Source organism: Vombatus ursinus, unplaced genomic scaffold, assembly GCF_900497805.2.
Source record: "Vombatus ursinus unplaced genomic scaffold, bare-nosed wombat genome assembly UNPS02014794.1, whole genome shotgun sequence".
Classification (NCBI taxonomy): Eukaryota; Metazoa; Chordata; class Mammalia; order Diprotodontia; family Vombatidae; genus Vombatus; species Vombatus ursinus.
The window spans coordinates 21,891,664-21,910,691 of NW_020954572.1; the positions used below are offsets into that span (position 1 = coordinate 21,891,664).

Below are 19,028 nucleotides of genomic sequence, written 5' to 3' on the forward strand. Positions count from 1 at the left end.
CTTATAAGGCAGGAACACCCCTCAGTACAAACCTGGATTATCCCAACTTTGTTTCTGAAGATATTTTAGTTAGGGGAGCAAGGAAGTCCTTTCCTAGGAAAACTTAAGAAAATGTTTTTATAGTTTGACCTTAGCTGAAGATATGAACCCCCTTTCTTCTCAAAGTGATAGTAATTGTTCCATTTGCTCAAGGGTGGCTGTGAAATCATCTCTTTTGTTGTTAAATGCTGCCCGTTTTTCTAGAAAACCAGCTCTTTCCTCTTCTTCCATCTTCAACTTAACTTTCAATGCCTACAAAGAAGGAGCCATTAGAAAAAAAATTTCACTTGATTCATTGGAAAACATGGCCGATAAATTTATAAATTATTCTGTTCTACTAGGGAAGACACAAAGTAGCAGTTAGCAAATTATACATTGCTGTATTCTACATAAACAATGTGTACTCTACCATCTACAGAACATGTTTTTAATGTCTTTTTGTGTTTGACCATCTGTGTTCTATAGAGTTGGTATGGCAGTAATCTAGATGGTTAAATTCTTAAAACTAAACTATACAGAACACAAAACAATGTAAATTCAGTGTAGCATCTACTGTAATAGCAGAAGGTACCTCATGAACAAATCAGAATCCTAGGCTTCTCAATATAAGACCTCTTCCTTGAAAAGTTCAAATGCATGTTCATATTCAAGCTTTAAAGCAGAGGGTTCAAATGTATTGCCAAAAGATCCTCTTTGGTCAACACAATGAGCCATATACAACCTCTCATCCCTTGGTCATTGGGATAGAACCTTAGACGAATGGCATTGGGATAAGAGGAATATAGGGAGCTCAAAACCTCAAGACAACACTTACCTGTAACTCCTCCATCTGCTTTGTAGCTGTCTGATTAAAGAGCTTCAGTTCATCTTTCAGACTTTCCAAGAGCAACTAAAATAAGGTAAGATGGAGGGCAATCATTGTATCAGAAATTGATTACTCATCTATTCTAGTAAAACAGGTATATTGGGGGTTTTTACTCCAAGTAAGACTTGGAAGGGCTTCCAAGCTGAATAATTACCTTCTTCCTTCAGGGAAGAAGCAAGGAGAGAACCCCAACACTAATTAGGCTGGTCCTTAGAATCATATAGCTCATCCCCAGCATGAAGGGAGAACTTTAATAAGGGACCTGAATGAAGAAACTAGATCGTGGGATTCAGACTTATTCACTGATAAGAAATCAGTAAATAGTCACCTTCTGATTTTAAAGAGAAATTATTTTTGGACTAGACACCAGTGTTCCCTTTCATTAACATGGATAATCGAAGGTCAATTTATACTTAGCAAGTTTAACATAGTACAAGCCCACTCCATTGAACTATTTTGACTATTATCAGTATATTTAGTATAGAAAATGTTCTTTACTTGCTTCCCACCCATTCAAACCCAGCCCCTCACCACAGACTCCATTTGACATTTCATTGTTTCTTGCCGGTTTTCCAGGATTTGTCTGCCTGTAACTGATAAACATGTCCCCAGTGAGCTGATTGATACAGAAGTTCTCGATCCTTTATCCTCCTCCTCACCCCAACCCACTGCCAGTACATTGAGCACCCACTATGTACAACAAACTATGTTAAATACTTTGGGGGACGAAAAGTATAAAATACGTTTCAGTTGAGAAGACAAAACATAGCAAGTCAGTAAACATCTTTTGAACAGTTACTATTTACATGGCACACAAAAAGTATATACTATGTGCTAAGTACCAAGTACAAGCAATCAATCCTACTAAGAATTTGCAGGAAATAAAGATATCCTTCTTATCACTATAACCAACAGGTATTTGCTATCTAGGCAATGAGGTGGTGCAGTGGATAGAGTACTGGACCTGGAATCGGGAAAGATTTGAGTTCAAATCCTGCCTCAGATGGTTACTAGCTATATGACCTGTCTACCTCAATTTCCTCATCTGAAAAATGGAGATAATAATAGCATCTATCTCCCACGGTTATTGTGATGATAAAATAGGAATAATATTTACAAAACACTTTGCAAATCTTATAGCACTATGTAAATATTAACTATTATTTATGTTAATGCATTATTAAATGGAAGCAGCTGATCAAAGCCAAAGCTGCTAAAACCCTATCAATCCAACCTCCCTCCCTCTTTTCCTCTCTCTCTGTTTCCCCCCAACACACATACACACACACACACACACACACACACACACACACACACACACACTCTCTCTCTCTCTCTCTCTCTCTCTCTGGATTTTTGATAGCAATAACTTTATTGGAACCTTGAGGAACAGCTGTCAAAGGGCCAATTATAAGCATTATGACAATGTGGGGTCTAACTCTTTCAAAGTTAGAGCTAATGAGGAAACTCTGAAACTTTTCATAGAAAGGTTTAGACATAGGCCTCTCACCTGGGTTAATATTGCCACTCTCCAAAACTGCCAAGTAGCTATCCTGAGATTTCTCCAGCAACTCCACCTTTTGAGTCAGCACCTTCACCTCTCCCTGTGAGATCACAGTTTCATATTAGTCCTGCCTACCAGACTTGGCCTCTATGATTTCTCCTTTTTGGGTAGGTGTGGCACAAGCCTGATCTTCTCCATCTTTGCTCTAACTTTGTGTCTTTGGGCCACTTGAAGGGTCATCCCTTAGAATTCCAGATAATTTTTGTTCCACATGACTGGCTTCTTACCTGGCTTTCAGTCAATTTCAGGTGCAACTGCCTGTTAACTGCCTCTAACAGCTGGTTCTTCTCTTTGAGCTCTTCCTCAGCTTTCTGTTGATTTAACGGTCTGTAGCTACAATGATAATTTGAATCTGGATTGCACTTTCTTTTTTAAAAAAGCTAAAAACACTTTCCAGTTGGTAGAGATGACAGCACTGCTTAAGCAGTACTTTGCAACATTAGAATAAAAGGACACTAAATTTGAAAAGAAAAGCAGTTTCAGTCACCCCGAGATTCACCTTTTTTTAATGTTCTTCTTAACAGCAGGATCCATAGTCTTCACCTGCCTAGAGAGTCAACAATACAGAAATAAACCAGTGAACAACCTGAGTGTCATTTGCATTGAGAATCATTGACTGTTAAAGATGCAAGGGCCCTTAGCAATCTTTTAACTCTTCCTTACTATGAATATAATGGAAAAAAGCACAGAGACCCTCATAGTCTATAAGGGAAAATTGAGGACTACAAGTTACATCAGTGTCATTAAAGGGACTTCCTCTGAGGTCCTCTAAACTTATTTCTAACACCATCTCCAAATCTCAGGACTAAAGTAAAGCATCATTTATTTCAGCTCAGACTGTTAGAAGGCCTTTGTTAGCAGAACTCTGGATTTCCTACTATAAAGGGAAATGGTCTAACCAAAAAATCCCATCCCACCAAGATAAGATGAGTTTAACTTCAAACTTATGACTCCATTCAAACAAACATGCTTACTAATTGTTTTGTTTCCAGTTCCACTTATAGTACACTATAACTACTTTTTGGTAAGGACATGTAAAAGGTCGTGATGAGAGAGGAAAGGAAAGCTTCAAAACACCTTATGTTATAGACTTCAATTTGTTTTTTTCCAGAATAGATCATCCAAGGGGGTTGGGAGACAGACTAAGGAATTGTACACTGCTCAACAGCAGTGTACAATAATTCATTTGTCACGTCCTACTGAAAACCTTCTTTTCAGTTTTAGGTCATTTAGAGTCATTTCTAATAAAATTATCCATTTGAGTGCAATTGTCTATTTCTGTCTATGTTCTGACCTCTGCTTGGTGGTTTTGTACAATTCATTCTCTAGGCCTGTTGAGCTGAGAGCCTTGTAGAGTTCTATCTCCTTGCACCTCTGGGGTATCTGACTCTTAGAAGCAGCTCGAGAATGTGTCTCTGTGAAAGGAAAATTAAGAGGGTGAAAACCCAGTCAACGTGACCCAATTCTAACCCAAATCATCGCAGTAAGTGTTTTAATCCAAATTGCCACGTCCTAATCTAGTCAACTTCATTCTATGAAAAGCAGCTTTGCGGCAGCTAGGTGTCGCAGTGGATAGAGCACCAGCCCTGAAGTCAGGAGGACCTGAGTTCAAATCCAGCCCCAGACCAAACACTTGATACTTACTAGCTGTGTGACCCTGCGCAAGTCACTTAACCCCAATTGCCTAAAAACTAAAAAAAGAAAAAAAAAAGAAAAGCAGCTTTGTATCACTAAATTTTAATCTCCTTGGAGTAAAAAGGCCATATCTAAGTAACAATACTTGAAATAGTACATGGGCTCTGTGAATACTCATTTAAGGAACTCCAAGACTGGAAGAAACAGAGGATATAAATGTAACTTGGTGTTTAATATATGCAAAAGGAATAAGATGAAGAAAGGAATGAAGATAGGAAAGGGGAGAATACAGGCTTACACTCCCTAAACACACAATAGCTATATCTCATAACTTGCTGGAACTATTTAATATCTTAGGCACTTTATTTCATTCCTTTTAAAAAATAAATTTTTATTAATATAACTTTTAAAAAATGTAATCTTTTTAAAGTAGACACTTTTTTTTATTCTTTTCAGTTCCAAATTCTCTCCTCCCTACCTACTCCCTCTTCCCCAATCCATTGAGAAGGCAAGAAAAATAAAACCCATTACAAATACACAATTATGCAAAACAAATTTCTACACCAACCTTATTCTAAAAAAAAACCAAGAAAAAGAAAGAAGGAAAAAATATGCTTCAATCTGCACTCTGAGTCAATCGATTATCTTTCTGGAGGTAGACAGCACTTTTTGTGGTAAGTCTTTGAAACTGTGGTGGATTATTGTGTTAATCAAAATTACTAAGTCTTTCAAAGTTGATTACCTTCACAATATTGCTGTTACCACATAGATTATTCTCCTGGCTCTGCTCATTTTGCTTTACATCATCAGTTCACACAAGTCTGGGTGTTAGAGGTAGGATCTGAACCTTTCTAGTCACATGATCACCTTAATTGAAGCTCACACCATCTTTCGCTGGCACTGTAACAATGGCCTCCTAATTGGTCTTCCAGCCAGTCTCTTCAAGCTCCCTAGCCTGTAATTTGAAGGCTCTTCTTTCTTCCCCTTTTTCAAAATCAGGACAATTGCTACCTCCAATTCTATGGCATCCCTCCTATTCTCCAAAATTTTTCAGAGATTATTTATATCAGTTTAGCAATCACCTCCACCAGTTTTTTCAAATACTGGCTGTAGTGGTGGTCCAGGCCTGGGGACTTGAGGGCAGCCTGATGCTTTCTTACAATCAAATGCCTTACTTATCTTCAATTTCAACTCCATATGAACCACATTAGTTCCATTCTGTCCCATCTATATTTCTACAGGTAGAGAGGTGCCACTCTTCTGGATTTATCCTGATACCTTCAACGTATGTATTTTAAAAGTCCAAGTCAGTAGTTTCTCAGTGTATCCACACTGGCTCTTTTTCCAGCCCTCTGAAAAGAACTGTGCAAAAGGCTAGGGGTATGAAGACAAAAAGAATAACTGTCTATGCTCTCCAGACACAAGCTGGAAGATGGAAAAGGAGGAGAACAAGTTATGAAGGGCTTTTCGTGCCAAAGAGGATTTTATATTTGATCCTAGAGGTGATAAGGAGTCGCTGGAGTTTCCTGAGTAATCAGTGACATGATTATGTTTCCTATATTTAGGAAGAGCACTTTGACAGCTGAGTGGTGGATGGACTAGAATGGGGAGAAACTTGTGGCAGGGAGATCAGCCAGTATGCTATGGCAATAATCCAGGTGTAAGGAGAGGAGGGCCTGCACCAGGCTAGTGGTAGCGTAAGAGTTGAGAAAGGGGCATATGCAAGAGATGTTAGGTTGTAAGCCTGGGTGAGTAGAGTACCCTCCACACAGTAACAGGGAAGTTAGGAAGAGGGGAAGGTTTGATGGAAAAGATCATGAGTTCAAGTTGTCCACAGAACAACCAGTTGGAAGTGTCCAGAACAGGCAGTTGGTGATGTGAGAGTGGAGCTCAGCAGAGAGATTAGGGCTAGATAAGTAGATCTGAGAGACATGTACATAAAGATGATAACTGAATCCATGACAGCTCATGAGATTCCCCTTGTGAAATAGTAATAAAGGGAGAACAGAGAAACCCATGTGCCAGTTCCTTTAAAAGACCTTTCTTAATTCTTCTAGTTAATTAATATATTTTATTTTGCAAGACCCGAGTTCAAATTTGACCTCAGACACTTTATAGCTGTGTGACCCGGGGCAAGTCATTTCACCGCTATTTGCCTCAGTTTCCTCATTTGTGAAATGGGGATAATAATAGGGTTGTTGTGAGGATCAAATGAAGTAACAATTGTAAAGAGCTTAGCAATCCCTGGCACGTATTGAGTGCTATATAAATATTAGCTAGTATTATTATTTACCTCTGTATTGCCCCCCACCTCGTGACAGCTCCTTTTTTTCCTTGGTATTATCCGAAGTCTCTCACAAGGCCTGGAACAGAGCGCTCCCAGTTCGGCCCGTAGAGACGTTGGTTTCCATCCCCCGGGCATAGCAGGCGCTTTGGGAACGCTTGCAGAAGGACGCGCGCAGAGCCCACTCGGCCCCCACTACTCACCCGCGGGCTGCCCTCCGCCCAGCGCCGCCGAGGGGGCTGGGCAGGCGAACGCAGACCTGGCGGTGCTGGCTCTGCAAGCGGGGCCGGGCGGGAGCCTGGAGGGAACGGGGCTGCGTTGGAAGAGGCGTTCGGCTCGCTGCCGGCTGCCGGTCCCAGAGTCCGGGCCGGCTGCGGAGGAGGAGCGGGCCGGCTCCCCAGGACCTCCCTGGGGGTCAGCCTGCCGTCCACCGTCACCGCCTCCCCCACCCCCAGACTCCGGGCCCCCGCCTCCATCCAGCCTGTGTCTCACCCCAGACGCTCCACGGCCGAGGCCGGGTCCTTCTCCATCATCACTCACACTCCACAGAAACCGCCAGTCGCACGCGCCTCTGTTATTTCAAACGGAAACTTCCGGTGGAAGGGGGCGGGGCAGGCTTTGCATCAAGGCGGCAGCCATAGTGTACGGAAGAAAACTGTTGACGGCGCCGCCACATTGTACGGCTGGCGAGGTCTCTGGAACGTTGCCTGAGGTTTGGGGAAGGCTGGGGATGTGACCGAGGATTTCGAGTTGGAAGGGACAGCAGCGTCGCAGATTTAGAGCTGGAAGAAGGCCTTGGGGTGCGGGCACGATGACCTTTAGAAGCCAGGTGGTTGTAATGACTTTCAATATTATGGGGGCCTAGGCCCATCTGGAAGGGCCGTCAAAGACCGTCTAGTTCAAGGCCCTCATTTTACAGATGAGGAAACTGAGGCACTGAGAGGTGAGTTGATTTTCCCAGAGACACACAACTAATTAGTAAATGTCAAGGGTAGGATTTGAAGCCAAGACTTCCTGACTCCCAAGTCCAGTGTCCTGTCCACTACACTAAAGTGGGTTTAATAAAGAATTGGAAGATCTACCTAGATATGTCCGAACCGTGTCCTTTCTCAGTCATCAGTGATGTCAGACAACGCGGCATCAGATGAACTAATGTCATCAGATGAACTAATGTATATGGAATGACTTTGTAATCTTAAAGCAAGGGTCCTTAACTTGGGCTCTACAGACCTCCAAATGGGTCCATGGATACATTTGATGAGGTTCATGAAACTTGGATAGGGAAAAAATACATTTTTATTTTTACTAGCCTCTACCTGAAATGAAGCTATTCCTTCAATTATTTTTATTTTATTTATTTTATTTTTAAAATACAATTAATTAGTTAATTTTTAGTTTTCAGCATTCACTTCCATAAGATTTTGAGTTTTAAATTTCCCCCCCTCCTTCTTCTCCCCTCTCCCCAAGGCAGCATGCAATCTGATATAGATTCATATTAAACATATGACATGTTAAATATATAAACATGTGACATTCATATTAAACATATTTTCATATTAGTCATGGTGTAAAAAAGAATTAGAACTAATGGGAGGACCCATGAGAAAGAAGAAACAAAACAAAACAATGAAAGAAAAGGAGAGCAAATAGCATGCTTTCCATCTGCATTCAGACTCCAAAATTCTTTCTCTGGATGTGGATAGCATTTTCCATCCTGAGTCTTTTGGAGATGTCTTAGATCCTTGCATTGCTGAGATGAGCTAAGTCTATCAAAGTCAGTCATCACACAATGTGGCTGTTAATGTGTACAGTGTTCTCCTGGTTCTGCTCATTTCACTCAGCATTAGTTCATATAAGCCTTTCCAGGTTTTTCTGATTCCGTCAGTTATTTTGAAGCATCATTCTGAGAAAGAGTCCATAGGCTTCATCAGACTGACAAAGAGGTCCATGACCCCAAAAAAGGTTAAGAACTTTGCTAAGGTTATATAAAAGTGGTACAATGGAAAGGGTACTGAATTTGGAGTCATATGACCTAAGTTCAAATCCTCATTCTGGTACTTATTATCCTCATACAAATCCTGCCTTTGGGCATTTGCTGCTTACTACCTTTGTGACCTTAGTGAAGGTTATAACTTAACCTCTCTGGGCCTCACTATTCTCATCTGTAAAATAAAAGGACTTTGACTTGATGACTTTTAACATCTCTTCCAGTTTAGGATTTATGATCCTAAGATTGGATGACTTATAAGATCCATTCCTACTGTATATCTGGGATCTTGTGTTGTTGTTAATCATTTTTAATTGCATTTCTTGGTTGCCAAAAACCTTCTAAGATTTTGGCATAAAGTTCAGTTTCTTAAGGTTGGGAAAGGGTGGAAAATTAAGGAAGTGAGTGTTACTATTTTTCAAATATTTGGAGATGCTATTGTGATTATTAAAATACAAATTAATTTGAAAGTATTATTGAATTAATAGCAGCTTTTTTTAGATTTCAAAAATTGTTTAATTTTTATTACTATCTTTTGTCTTTACATTACTTTTATTTCTGAGTGAGTCTTCCCCAGTTTGTATTGTATTCATTGTAATAAAGAAAAAAGAGAGAGTTAGAAAGCAGTTCAAGAAATTAAACTACATCAACTGTGTCTGACAGTATTCCACACTGATGGTCCTCCTATCTTTGCATTTAAAAAATTTTTTTTCATTTAGCAAAAATCTATCTTCTTATCTCCCCTCATCTAATCTGTCCTCCCCCCCAATTTAAGAGCCAAAGAAAAATAAAATCCCTGTTATAAGCATGTGTAGTCAGGGAAAACAAATTTTTGCATTCACCTTGTCCAAAAAAAAAAATTCTTTTTATCTAAGTCTGTCACCAGGAAAGGAATAGTGTTTCATCATTAGTTTTCTGAAATAGTATTTAGTCATCATGCTGATCCAAGTTACTAATTCTTTCATATTGTCATTGTATTAATTGCTCTCCTGGTTCTGTTCACTTCATTCTGCCTCAGTACATACAAATCTCCCTAGGTTTCTCTGAAACCATTTTCTTCATTATTTCTTGCACACAACAATAGTCCTTCACATTTATATACCAGAACATATTTATCCATTCCTCAGTTTATAAGCACCTTTCAGATTCCCATTCTTTATCACCTTAAAAAGAGCTACAAATATTTTTGTACAAATATTTTTGTTTGTTTTGCTTAATACTAATCCCTCCATTAATCTATCCTCCCTCCAATTCACCCTTCCTCTCTTTTTTCTATTTCTCTATTGTGTGAAATGCATTTTTGTACCCAACTCTAAGTGTGATATAAGAGTGAGATTGAAGCATCAGCTGCCCCCTATCCCCACCTCCTTGTTTGTATAGCTGTCTCTATGTGAGATAATTTCCCCTAACCTTCCTTTCTCTCTCCCTTACGTCGCCCTCGGTGTATTCTTCTGCCACTTTCTTTACATCCTTTTCTTAAGTTCATCAAGACATAACAGAACCACTTCCATGTCTTCTGTCTGACGTCTGACAGGTCTCATAAGGGACACACGTATCATCTCCTCATATTAGGAAGCAAGGGACTAGTGTAGTCCTGTAGTATTGTTTATTTGTTTGCCTTTTTAGCTTTCTCTTAACTCTTGTGTTTGAACTTTGAAATTTCTACCAAGCTGTGGATTTTCCATCAGGAATACTTGGAAATCTTTTATTTCATTAAAGATTCTTCCACCTCCACCCTCTCCCATCCTCCAGTAGCATTATATTCAGTTTTGCTGGGTAAGTTATATATCCTTTGCTTTCTGGAACATCGTGTTCCAGGTTGTCCATTCATTTATAGTGGTAGCCACTAAATCATGTATGAGTCTGTCTGACTCCTTGGTACTTGAATTCTTTCGTTTTTGACTGCTTGTAGTGTTTGTTTTGTTTTGTTTTTTCTTTTGTTTCTTGTTTTTTCTTTTACCTGGAAGCTCTAGATTTTGGCTATAATGTTCCAAAATTTTCATTTTGAGGTTTCTTTCAGGAGGTGACTAGTAGATTCTTTCAATTTCCACTTTGCACTCTGGGCAGTTTTCTTTGAAATGTTATGTTCAGGCTTTTGTTCTGGTCATGGCATACAGATAGTCCAATGATTTCTTATTCTTAAATTTGTTCTCCTTGATCTATTTTCTACATTTGTTGTCTTTGCTATGAGATAGCTTACATTTTCTTCTATTCTCTCATCTTTTGACTTTGTTTTGATATTTCTTGTTGCTTCATAGAATCATTGGCTTCTATTTAATATAATCTAATTTTCAGCAAGTTTGTTGCTTTGACAAGGTTTTGTCCCTCTTGTGATAAACTGGTAGATTCCCTTGCTAATTCTTTCTTCCATAGCTCTCATTTCCTTTCCACTTTTTGACTTCTGTTCTCATTTTAATTATTTTTTATAAGTTTTTAAGTTTATTTTAACCTTAAATACAAAATAAGAAAAGAAAAAAAATTGCCATATACACAGCAGAACATGAGAGGATTCAATATAAAACAATAACTTTTCATTTCAAGAAAACCTATATAATACTCATTTCATTTAGAAAAAACATTTTAAACTTGCTTCATCTTGCTTCATCTCTTCTAGGAATTTTAGTTGAATTTGAGTCCAAGCTCTATTTTTCTCTGAGGCTTTGCTTGTAGATATTTTAGAGTAATTTTCTTCTGTGTTTATTTTGAGTGACCTTGCCACCATAATTGCTCTTTATGGTGGGAATTTTTTTTTTTGCTTGCTCATTCTCCCAGCCTACTTTCTGACTCCAGGTGCATAAGTATAGGCTTTGCACACATCTGGAGGGAAGGTCTGGGCTTCTGCTGCTATTACTTTCTTGGGGCATTGAGTGTTGTGTTATTCTAGGAACTCAGGGACAGTCTGGAGGTCTACAAGCATTCAGTGTCCCCAGGGTGGTCTGATCTAGGGCAAAGTCTGATTGCTGCCATCCTGATCTGATCTCTACAAGTTCCTGACCTTGGTTTGGCTTGAGGAACAATGGAATGCTGTGGGTCTCAGATCTTATCTGCCAGCAGGAAAGCTTTGCTGGCTGCAGGAGGTCAGAGTCTCTGGCACTTGCTGAATTTCTGAAGAGCCCTCAAATCCCATATCCTTTACCACATTCTGCCCTGATGACTAGAGTTTCCATATGGAGATGAAAAGTCTGCCTCCAGATTATCTAAGAGTCACTGTGTCCTTTTTGCATATCCTTGCTATGCTAGGGAAAAGTAAATCTCCTTTTGTTAACTGACTTTTAAGTGTTCCAAAATTTTTTGTTCCAAATGTCAAACCTGGGCTGAATGTTACAGCTGGTGTTAGAGTTGCCTCCAACATTTGTCCTAGTTAGAATGAGAAGAAATGTTCACATCATGGTTCAGGAAGAACCCTCCAAATATAGGAGAGGGTGGGGTGATTGCATGGTGGGACACTTCGTGGCTTCCAGTTTCAAGACCTTTCCTGATCAAATATGAGGAATCCTATCTATGGGGTAGAGAGCAGGTTCCCACTCAAGTGTAAAGATTAGCTTATTGGGTCATGGTGGGGTCAGTGGGTATTGGAGGCGCCTGCCAGGAGAGGTAAAGAAAGAGCCAAGTTTAGCATTCCTTGGTTGTTATTGACTGTTCTGCATTAGTTGGACTTATGAAGCATAATAAGACAGAAAGTACATTGGGGTAACACATCTAGCAGCGAGGGTCTGAGTTTTCTGTTTTCTCAGGGACCAGGCAATTAAAACTGAGAGGCAGTTACTGGAGCTGGTGTCTCCATTCAAATGAAAGGATCTTTCCTGGTGGGGATGGGGCTTCTGATGCCGGGATTCTGGTTCCTGTTAAAATTGGAGTCGTGAAATAGGAGAAAGAGAGCAGACATAGGGTTGGAATTTGAAAACTCCCACCAATGATAAGAAAGTTCACAGGCTATCCTATCACTTCTCCCTTAGAAGGTTATCTGAAACATCTTGTATAGTTAACACCATACAATATGACGTACTCCATAGAGTCCTTTAAGAGCGCAAAAGTTTTGTTTTTTTAAAATATATCATTTCCCTGATGTGACACTCTAGGAGGGGAGGAGTTTTGGCAGGTGAGTTAGAGAATATAGAGTGGGTATCGCTATAGCAGGAGCCTCACTATCAATTTAGATCTTGGGGCAGGATGCAGGTGGTGGAGGCCAATACTTCTTAGCCACTTTACCATGGATGACACTGATACATGATTCAGACTTGTTGACTGTGCCAGATGTGCTGTGGTGCTGATGTTCCTGGAGCTATTCTTGATCACTGTTAGCACCTTATACCAGGAGAAGAAATTTGCAAGTGTACTAGAGGTTCCATCATCTATGCTGTGTCTCTGATGTTCCTGGTGCTGCTCTGGTTCACCTTAACACCTTGCATTAAAAGACCCGCAGGGAACTGAAAAGATTTGGCATAACCCAATACATGGACAAGACTGTTGAGATTTGGCCTTCTGAAGTAGAGAAGGAAAGGTTGGCATCTTTGGCTTTTGTCCTACACATTTTTTCTTTTTCTTTTCTCTCATTATGGTGACACTTTGACTAGGGAGGCTATAATTCTTTTCTTTATCCCTTTCCTCCTAGTACTTTCCATGCCAGTAGGACTATCCAGTAAAAGCCCTATAATCAACCAAGTGGTTGAAGGTCCTCTAGAAGAACCTTAGGACTTTGAAACCAAATATAGAACTAATATTTACCAGCATTTCCCTGACACAGGTTCTTTCCCCTCACCCACAACATAAAGAGGCCCAGAATCCTCCTTCTTCCCTAGTCCTTAGGGATCAGCTTTCCCTAAAAGAGACGAAGTTTTGTCTGGGACCTGATTGGTACTATTCTATTTCTAGCTTAAACTCCCGCTTTGGAGAAGGAGAGTATCAAAAAAAAAAAAAAAAGAAAGAAAAAGAAGGAGAGTATCACCACTCCTTCTGTTCCAAGTTCTTACCCCTTCAAACAAACTACTCAAGGTTCTGAAAGGATTCCACCCTTACATCATAATACTATTGATTTTGAATATCATTCTGAATTTTTTTACTTACTGATTAAGTTCACAAATTCTCACTTGGTCCCTGATAGTCAACCTGGTTATGACCTCCTTATCCAAGTAATTCTGAATCCCTGTAAGTCATCATCCAAATGTCATTCCCCATCCCCCACTTGGTCCCATTCCCCTCAATGCCACCCCCCAAAGTGTCAACCAAGCCCTACCCAATCTTTCCACTGTGTTCCTTGGAATGCTTGCTCCATAAGTAACAAACTTGCTTTCATCTTAAAATTTTTTCTTCCCCACTCCTTCCCTCTTCTGGCTCTTACTGAGACCTGACTCCCTTCTGATGATACAGTCTCCCTGGCCACCCTTTCCAGCACTAGTTATACTTTCACTAATTCCCTTCAACTCAGTGGTTGAGGTAGAGGAGTTGAAATATTTCTTGCTACCCATTGTAACTTCCAGGTTCTCCCCCTACTGACATCACAATCCCAATTTTTCTCCACCAACTTGTTCCTTCCATCGTCTTATAGACATGTACTCTCTCACTCTCATTTATGTTCAATCTCTCCCTGTCTTATTGGCTGCTTCTCTACTGGCTACAAGTTTGCCCATATCTCCCCCATCCTCAAAAAACCCTCCTTTGATCCTTCCCTCCCCAATAACTAAACTACTTGAGAATGAGATCTACAATAGATCTCTACTTCCTTTCCTCTTCCTTTCTTCTTAATTCTCTGCAGTTTGGCTTCCAACCCAATTATCATTTGAAACCATTTTCTCTAAAGTTACTAATAATCTCATAATTACTGAATCCTGTGTCCTTTTTCAATCTTCATCCTTCATGACCTCTCTGCAGTCTTGGACAATGTCAATTACCCTCTTCTTCATTTTCTCATCTCTCTAGGTTTGTGGGCCACTATTCTCTCCTGGTTCTTCTTCTACCTGTTCAGCCTTTCCCTCTCCATCTTTGTTGATTCTTCATCCAGGTCATGCCTGCTAACCATGGGCATCCCACAGAGCTCCGTTCTGACCTCTTTTTTTCTTCTTCTATACTACTTCGTTTGATGATCTCATCAGCTTTCATGTCAACGAATATCTTAACTCTGGTGATTCTCAAATCTGTTTAACCAGCTCTTACCTCTCTTCTGACCTCTAGTCTCACATCTCCAATTGCCTGTTCTAGATATCTTGAACTAGATGTAAACATCTTAAACTCAACATTTCCAAAACCAAACTCATTATCATTTCTCCTAAACCCTCCTCTCTTCCAAGTTTCCCTATTACTATGGAGGTCACCACTATCTTTCCAGTCTCCCAACTTAGGAGTCGTTCTGGATTCTTCACTCTTTCTTAAGTTTCCCCCCTTCCCCATCATACTCAATCCTGGTCAAGGCATAGCAATTTCACCTCTGCAACAACTCTCCAATATGTCTCCTTCATTCCTCTGATACTCCCACCACTCTGGTGCAGGCTCTCATCATCACCTCATGACTGGGTTATTACTATAGCGTGTTAGTGAGTCTGCCTGCCTCAAGTCTTCTCTCATCCCAAATCCATCCTCCATTCTGTCACCCAAGTAATTTTCCTAAAGTGTAGATCCAAACATATCATTTCCCTACTCAAGAAATTCCAGTGGTACCCTATCACTTCTGGGATTAAATATAAAATCTTCTGTTTAGTGTTCAGTGTTTGCAACCTAGCCCTCTCCCCTGCCCCCCAACATTTCCGGTCTTCTTACACCTTATACCTTTTCTTCCCACCCCCACTCCTCCACAAACTCTGTTCCAGTGACACCAGCCTTCTTGCTATCCCTTGAACAAGATACTTCATCTTTCAGCTCTGAGCATTTTTACTCGCTATCTCTATGCTAGAATGTTCTCCTTTCTTATCTCTGCTTCCTGACTTCCTTCAAGTCCCAGCTAAAAATCACACTTCCCACAGGAAACCTTTCCCAATCCTTCTTAATTCTAGTGCCTTCCCTCTTTGGATTTTTTCCTATTTATCGTGTGTGTGTGTGTGTGTGTGTGTGTGTTTGTGTGTGTGTGTGTGTGTGTGTATGTGTGTGTGGTTTGTACATAGTTGTTTGCATGTTGTTGTCCTCCTCCCACCCCTGCCATTAGACTGTGAGTTCCTCAAGGGCAGGGACTATCTTTTGCCTTTCTTTGTATCCCCAAAACTTTGCACAATGCCTAGTACATAGTAAGTGCTTAGTGGATAATAATTGACTGATAATGAAGTGGCTTGAAACTTTGGCATAAAGGAGTGATTGAAAAAACTGTAGCAATGATGTTAAGCGTGGAAAGCCAACTTCAACTAGATGAAGGGTTATCATCATGGAGTAGAAGGATTAAACTTGTTCTGTTGTGTCTCAGTGGATAGAACTAGGACTCATGTCTGAAAGTCACAGTATGGCAGGAATCCGTTCAAAAGAAAGAAGAGCTTCATAACAATTAGAGCAGTTAAAAAAATAGAAGTGATTGTTTTTGGAAGTGGAGAATTCCTCATCATTGGAGGTGTTCAAAGGAAGATTAAATGATATTTATGATGTGTTAAGGACATTGATGCTTTAGGTAAGAGTTAGACTAAAGAGGGGCAGCTGAGTGGTGCGGTGGACAGAGCACCTGACCCTGGAGTCAGGAAGGCCTGAGTTCAAATGTGACCTTAGAGACTTCCTAGCTGCGTGACCCTGGGCAAGTCACTTAACCCTAATTGCCTCCAGAAAGAAAAAAAAACAAACAAACAAAAATAAGAGTTAGCATTTACAAATTGCTTTATATATGTCATCTCATTTTATCCTCACAACAACTGTATTCTGTTATTGTCCTCATTTTACACAAAGAGATTAAGTAATTTGCCCAGGGTCACACAGATAGTAAGTATCTGAGGCAAAATTTGATCACAAGTTTTCATTCTTCTGAGTCCAATACTGTTAGATATCCAATATCTAATCCACTAGTCCAATACTCTATTCACTGCACCATCTAGCTCACTCTAAATGACATCTTTGATCTCTTCCAACTGGAATTCTATGGCTTATCTCCCAATTTTGCCTTCTAATGGACATGGGTGGCTGAAGGTTGGCTTATAAGTATCTAAGTAAGATTCTGGGGTAGAAGGTCAAAGTTCAATTCCCATTGTTTATTCTCTGTTTTTTATCTCCTATTGCCTACCCCACTCCATACTCTCTTCAATTGCCCATATTGTTTTTGGCTCAGATGTTGACACAGATCTTAATGGACATGAAAAGTCCTCAGTTTGTTTTGGGCACAATGACAACTTGCCCCAGCTATCTACCTTATAAGTCAAAATCTGTGGCTCCTAATCCTTTTAGCTCTGGATGCCAGGGGTGAAACCCTCTTCAAGATGGATGAGTATGGATGGAGCCAAAAGTTAAAGCCAGCTAAGTTACTGTACCTTTGTTACAAAATATGTTGTCTTAGCCTCAACAAGAGAACCATGCTAACTCACATAGTAAGTGCATTAAAATGTTTGTTGATTAATTCACTGATTGACTTTTATTCTGTAGATGTAGTCATCTTGATCAAGTATCATGATCAAAAATTGTCTATCCCTCTAAAGTCCTTTGGACAGAGCCCTAGTTCAGGCCTGGAGAGGATGAATGAGACAATAAAGCTTACCTCTCTTTCTTAGGGACTGTGAAATTACTGAAATGACTCTTAATGTTGGGATTCATATCTGGTGGTTTCTATGCATCTCTCTCCCCTCCCTCCATCCCTTCTCCTCCCCACATCAAAACATCTATGATCTTCCCAACAGTGTGATTGGACTATGAGTCACTTATACAATTCCCAAGAGAACTCTTAGTCCTGGATCTAAGAGACTGCATTGTTGCCTTTGCATGGAGGTTAGAGCTGGGGTCTATTTTGTAAACCAGCCTAGGCATAGTAGGTATTCTACTAAGGACATGTAAAGAAAGACATACTCACTCAAGTTTCTTTCTTCTACTCCTCCAGGACCTGAATCAGAGCTTAAACCAAATTACCTTGTCAATCTCAAGTGACCCCACATTCCATGGATTCTTGGGGCATGGAAGATTTTGCCTTGGGTTATGAAAATTTTCATGGGGCAGCTAGGTGGCGCTAGTGGATAGAGTACTGGCCCTGGAGTCAGGAGGACCTGAGTTCAAATGCAACCCCAGACACGTAACACTCACTAGATGTGTGACTCTGGGCAAGTCATTTAACCCCAAGTGCCTCACCAAAAAAAAAAAAAAAAGAAAGAATTTCACAAAAGAAGCATTCCAGAAAATGAAATGAACTGGCTATCTCATAGATACCTTAAACTCAACATATGCAAAACTGAACTCATTATCTTCTTCTCCTTCTCCTCCCCTCCTTCATCCTTCCATCTTCTTTACTTCCCTATTAACTATCCAGGGTACTGTCATCTTTCCAGTCACCACAGCTTACGACCTAGGTGTCATCCTTGACTCCTCACTCTCACCCCCATATCCAATTAATTAACAAGTCCTGTTGGTTTCACCTTCATAATATCCCTTGTATATTCCACTTTCTCTCTTCTGACACTACCATTACCTTAGACTAAGCCTTCCTCACCTTATACCTGAACCATTTCACTAGCCTGCTGGTTGGCCTCCTTTGCTCAAGTCTCTTCCCACTCCAGTCCATCCTCCTCTCAGCAATCAAATGATGTTCCTAAAGCACAGGTCTGACCATTGTCACTCCCTATGTAATTAACTGCAGTGGTTCCCTATTGCCTCCAGGATCAAATATAAAATCTTTTTTGCCTTTATTACCTAGACCCTTATACCTTACACTCACTCCTCCTCAAACTCGAAATCCAGTGACTCTGCCATCCCCTACAAGCACTTGCTAATACCCCCATACCTGGAACTCTCTCTCTCTCTGTCCTATCTCCATGTCCTACCTTTCCTGGCTTCCTTTAAGTCTTAGCTTCTTCTGCAAGAAGACTTTTCTTATCTTCCAAATAATACTAGTGCCTTCCCTTGATTATCTCCAGTTATCTTGTACGTAGCTTACCAGGGCCGCATTTTGTCTTAGAACCAAACTTGACCTCAGAGGGTGTTGGCACACCCACAGTACCATCTTAGAGACCATCAGAGTCATAGACCTAGAGTGTGAGGGTCTTTAGACATCCAGTCCTTTCACTTTACCAATGAAGAAACTGAGGCCCCAGGAATTGAAGTGACTTGTCCAAAGTTATACAAGTAATAAGCAGGCTCAAATCTTCTGACCAGGGGCAGCTAGTTGGTGCAGTAGATAGAGCACAGACCTGGGAGTCAGGAGGACCTGAGTTCAAATCTGACCTCTGACACTTGACACTTACTAACTGTGTGACCCTGGACAAGTTACTTAACCCCGTTGCCTAGTCAAAAAACAAAAAAAGAATGTTAAAAAATCTTCTGACCAGTTCCTTTGTTCCAGCACTCTTTTGGCTACATCAAGCTGCCTACCGTGTCCTGAAAATGATTTTTTGCATACATCATATTTGCTTATGATATTGGGGTAGCTAGGTGACACAATGGATAGAGCACTGGGCCTGGAGTCAGAAGGCCCTGAATTCAAATCTGGTCTCAGGTGCTTACTGGGCAACTTATAACTTCTGTCTGCCTCAGGTTCCTTATCTGTAAAATGGGGATA

General features: G+C 40.4%; 1 protein-coding gene across 2 annotated transcripts in view; it reads right to left on the reverse strand.

Moving 5' to 3' along the window:
- The window catches only part of KNSTRN (kinetochore localized astrin (SPAG5) binding protein), a 7,504-nt gene extending 551 nt beyond the window's left edge, over window positions 1–6,953 (reverse strand). Inside the window, exons 1-9 of one of the 2 annotated variants that reach the window (XR_003569819.1) lie at window positions 6,880–6,953; window positions 6,591–6,685; window positions 3,763–3,883; window positions 2,968–3,015; window positions 2,696–2,801; window positions 2,415–2,508; window positions 1,436–1,497; window positions 854–928; window positions 33–291 (exon numbers count right to left, since the gene is read on the reverse strand). Coding sequence is in view for 1 of the 2 variants with exons in the window: in XM_027870071.1 (XP_027725872.1) it covers window positions 160–291; window positions 854–928; window positions 1,436–1,497; window positions 2,415–2,508; window positions 2,696–2,801; window positions 2,968–3,015; window positions 3,763–3,883; window positions 6,591–6,685; window positions 6,880–6,920 (774 nt within the window). In the remaining variant the exon portion in view is untranslated. Of the gene's footprint in view, window positions 1–6; window positions 292–853; window positions 929–1,435; window positions 1,498–2,414; window positions 2,509–2,695; window positions 2,802–2,967; window positions 3,016–3,762; window positions 3,884–6,590; window positions 6,686–6,879 lie in introns of those variants that run through there. The other variant, XM_027870071.1, reaches the window with a different exon arrangement.
- Between the last annotated feature and the right edge of the window lie 12,075 nt (window positions 6,954–19,028).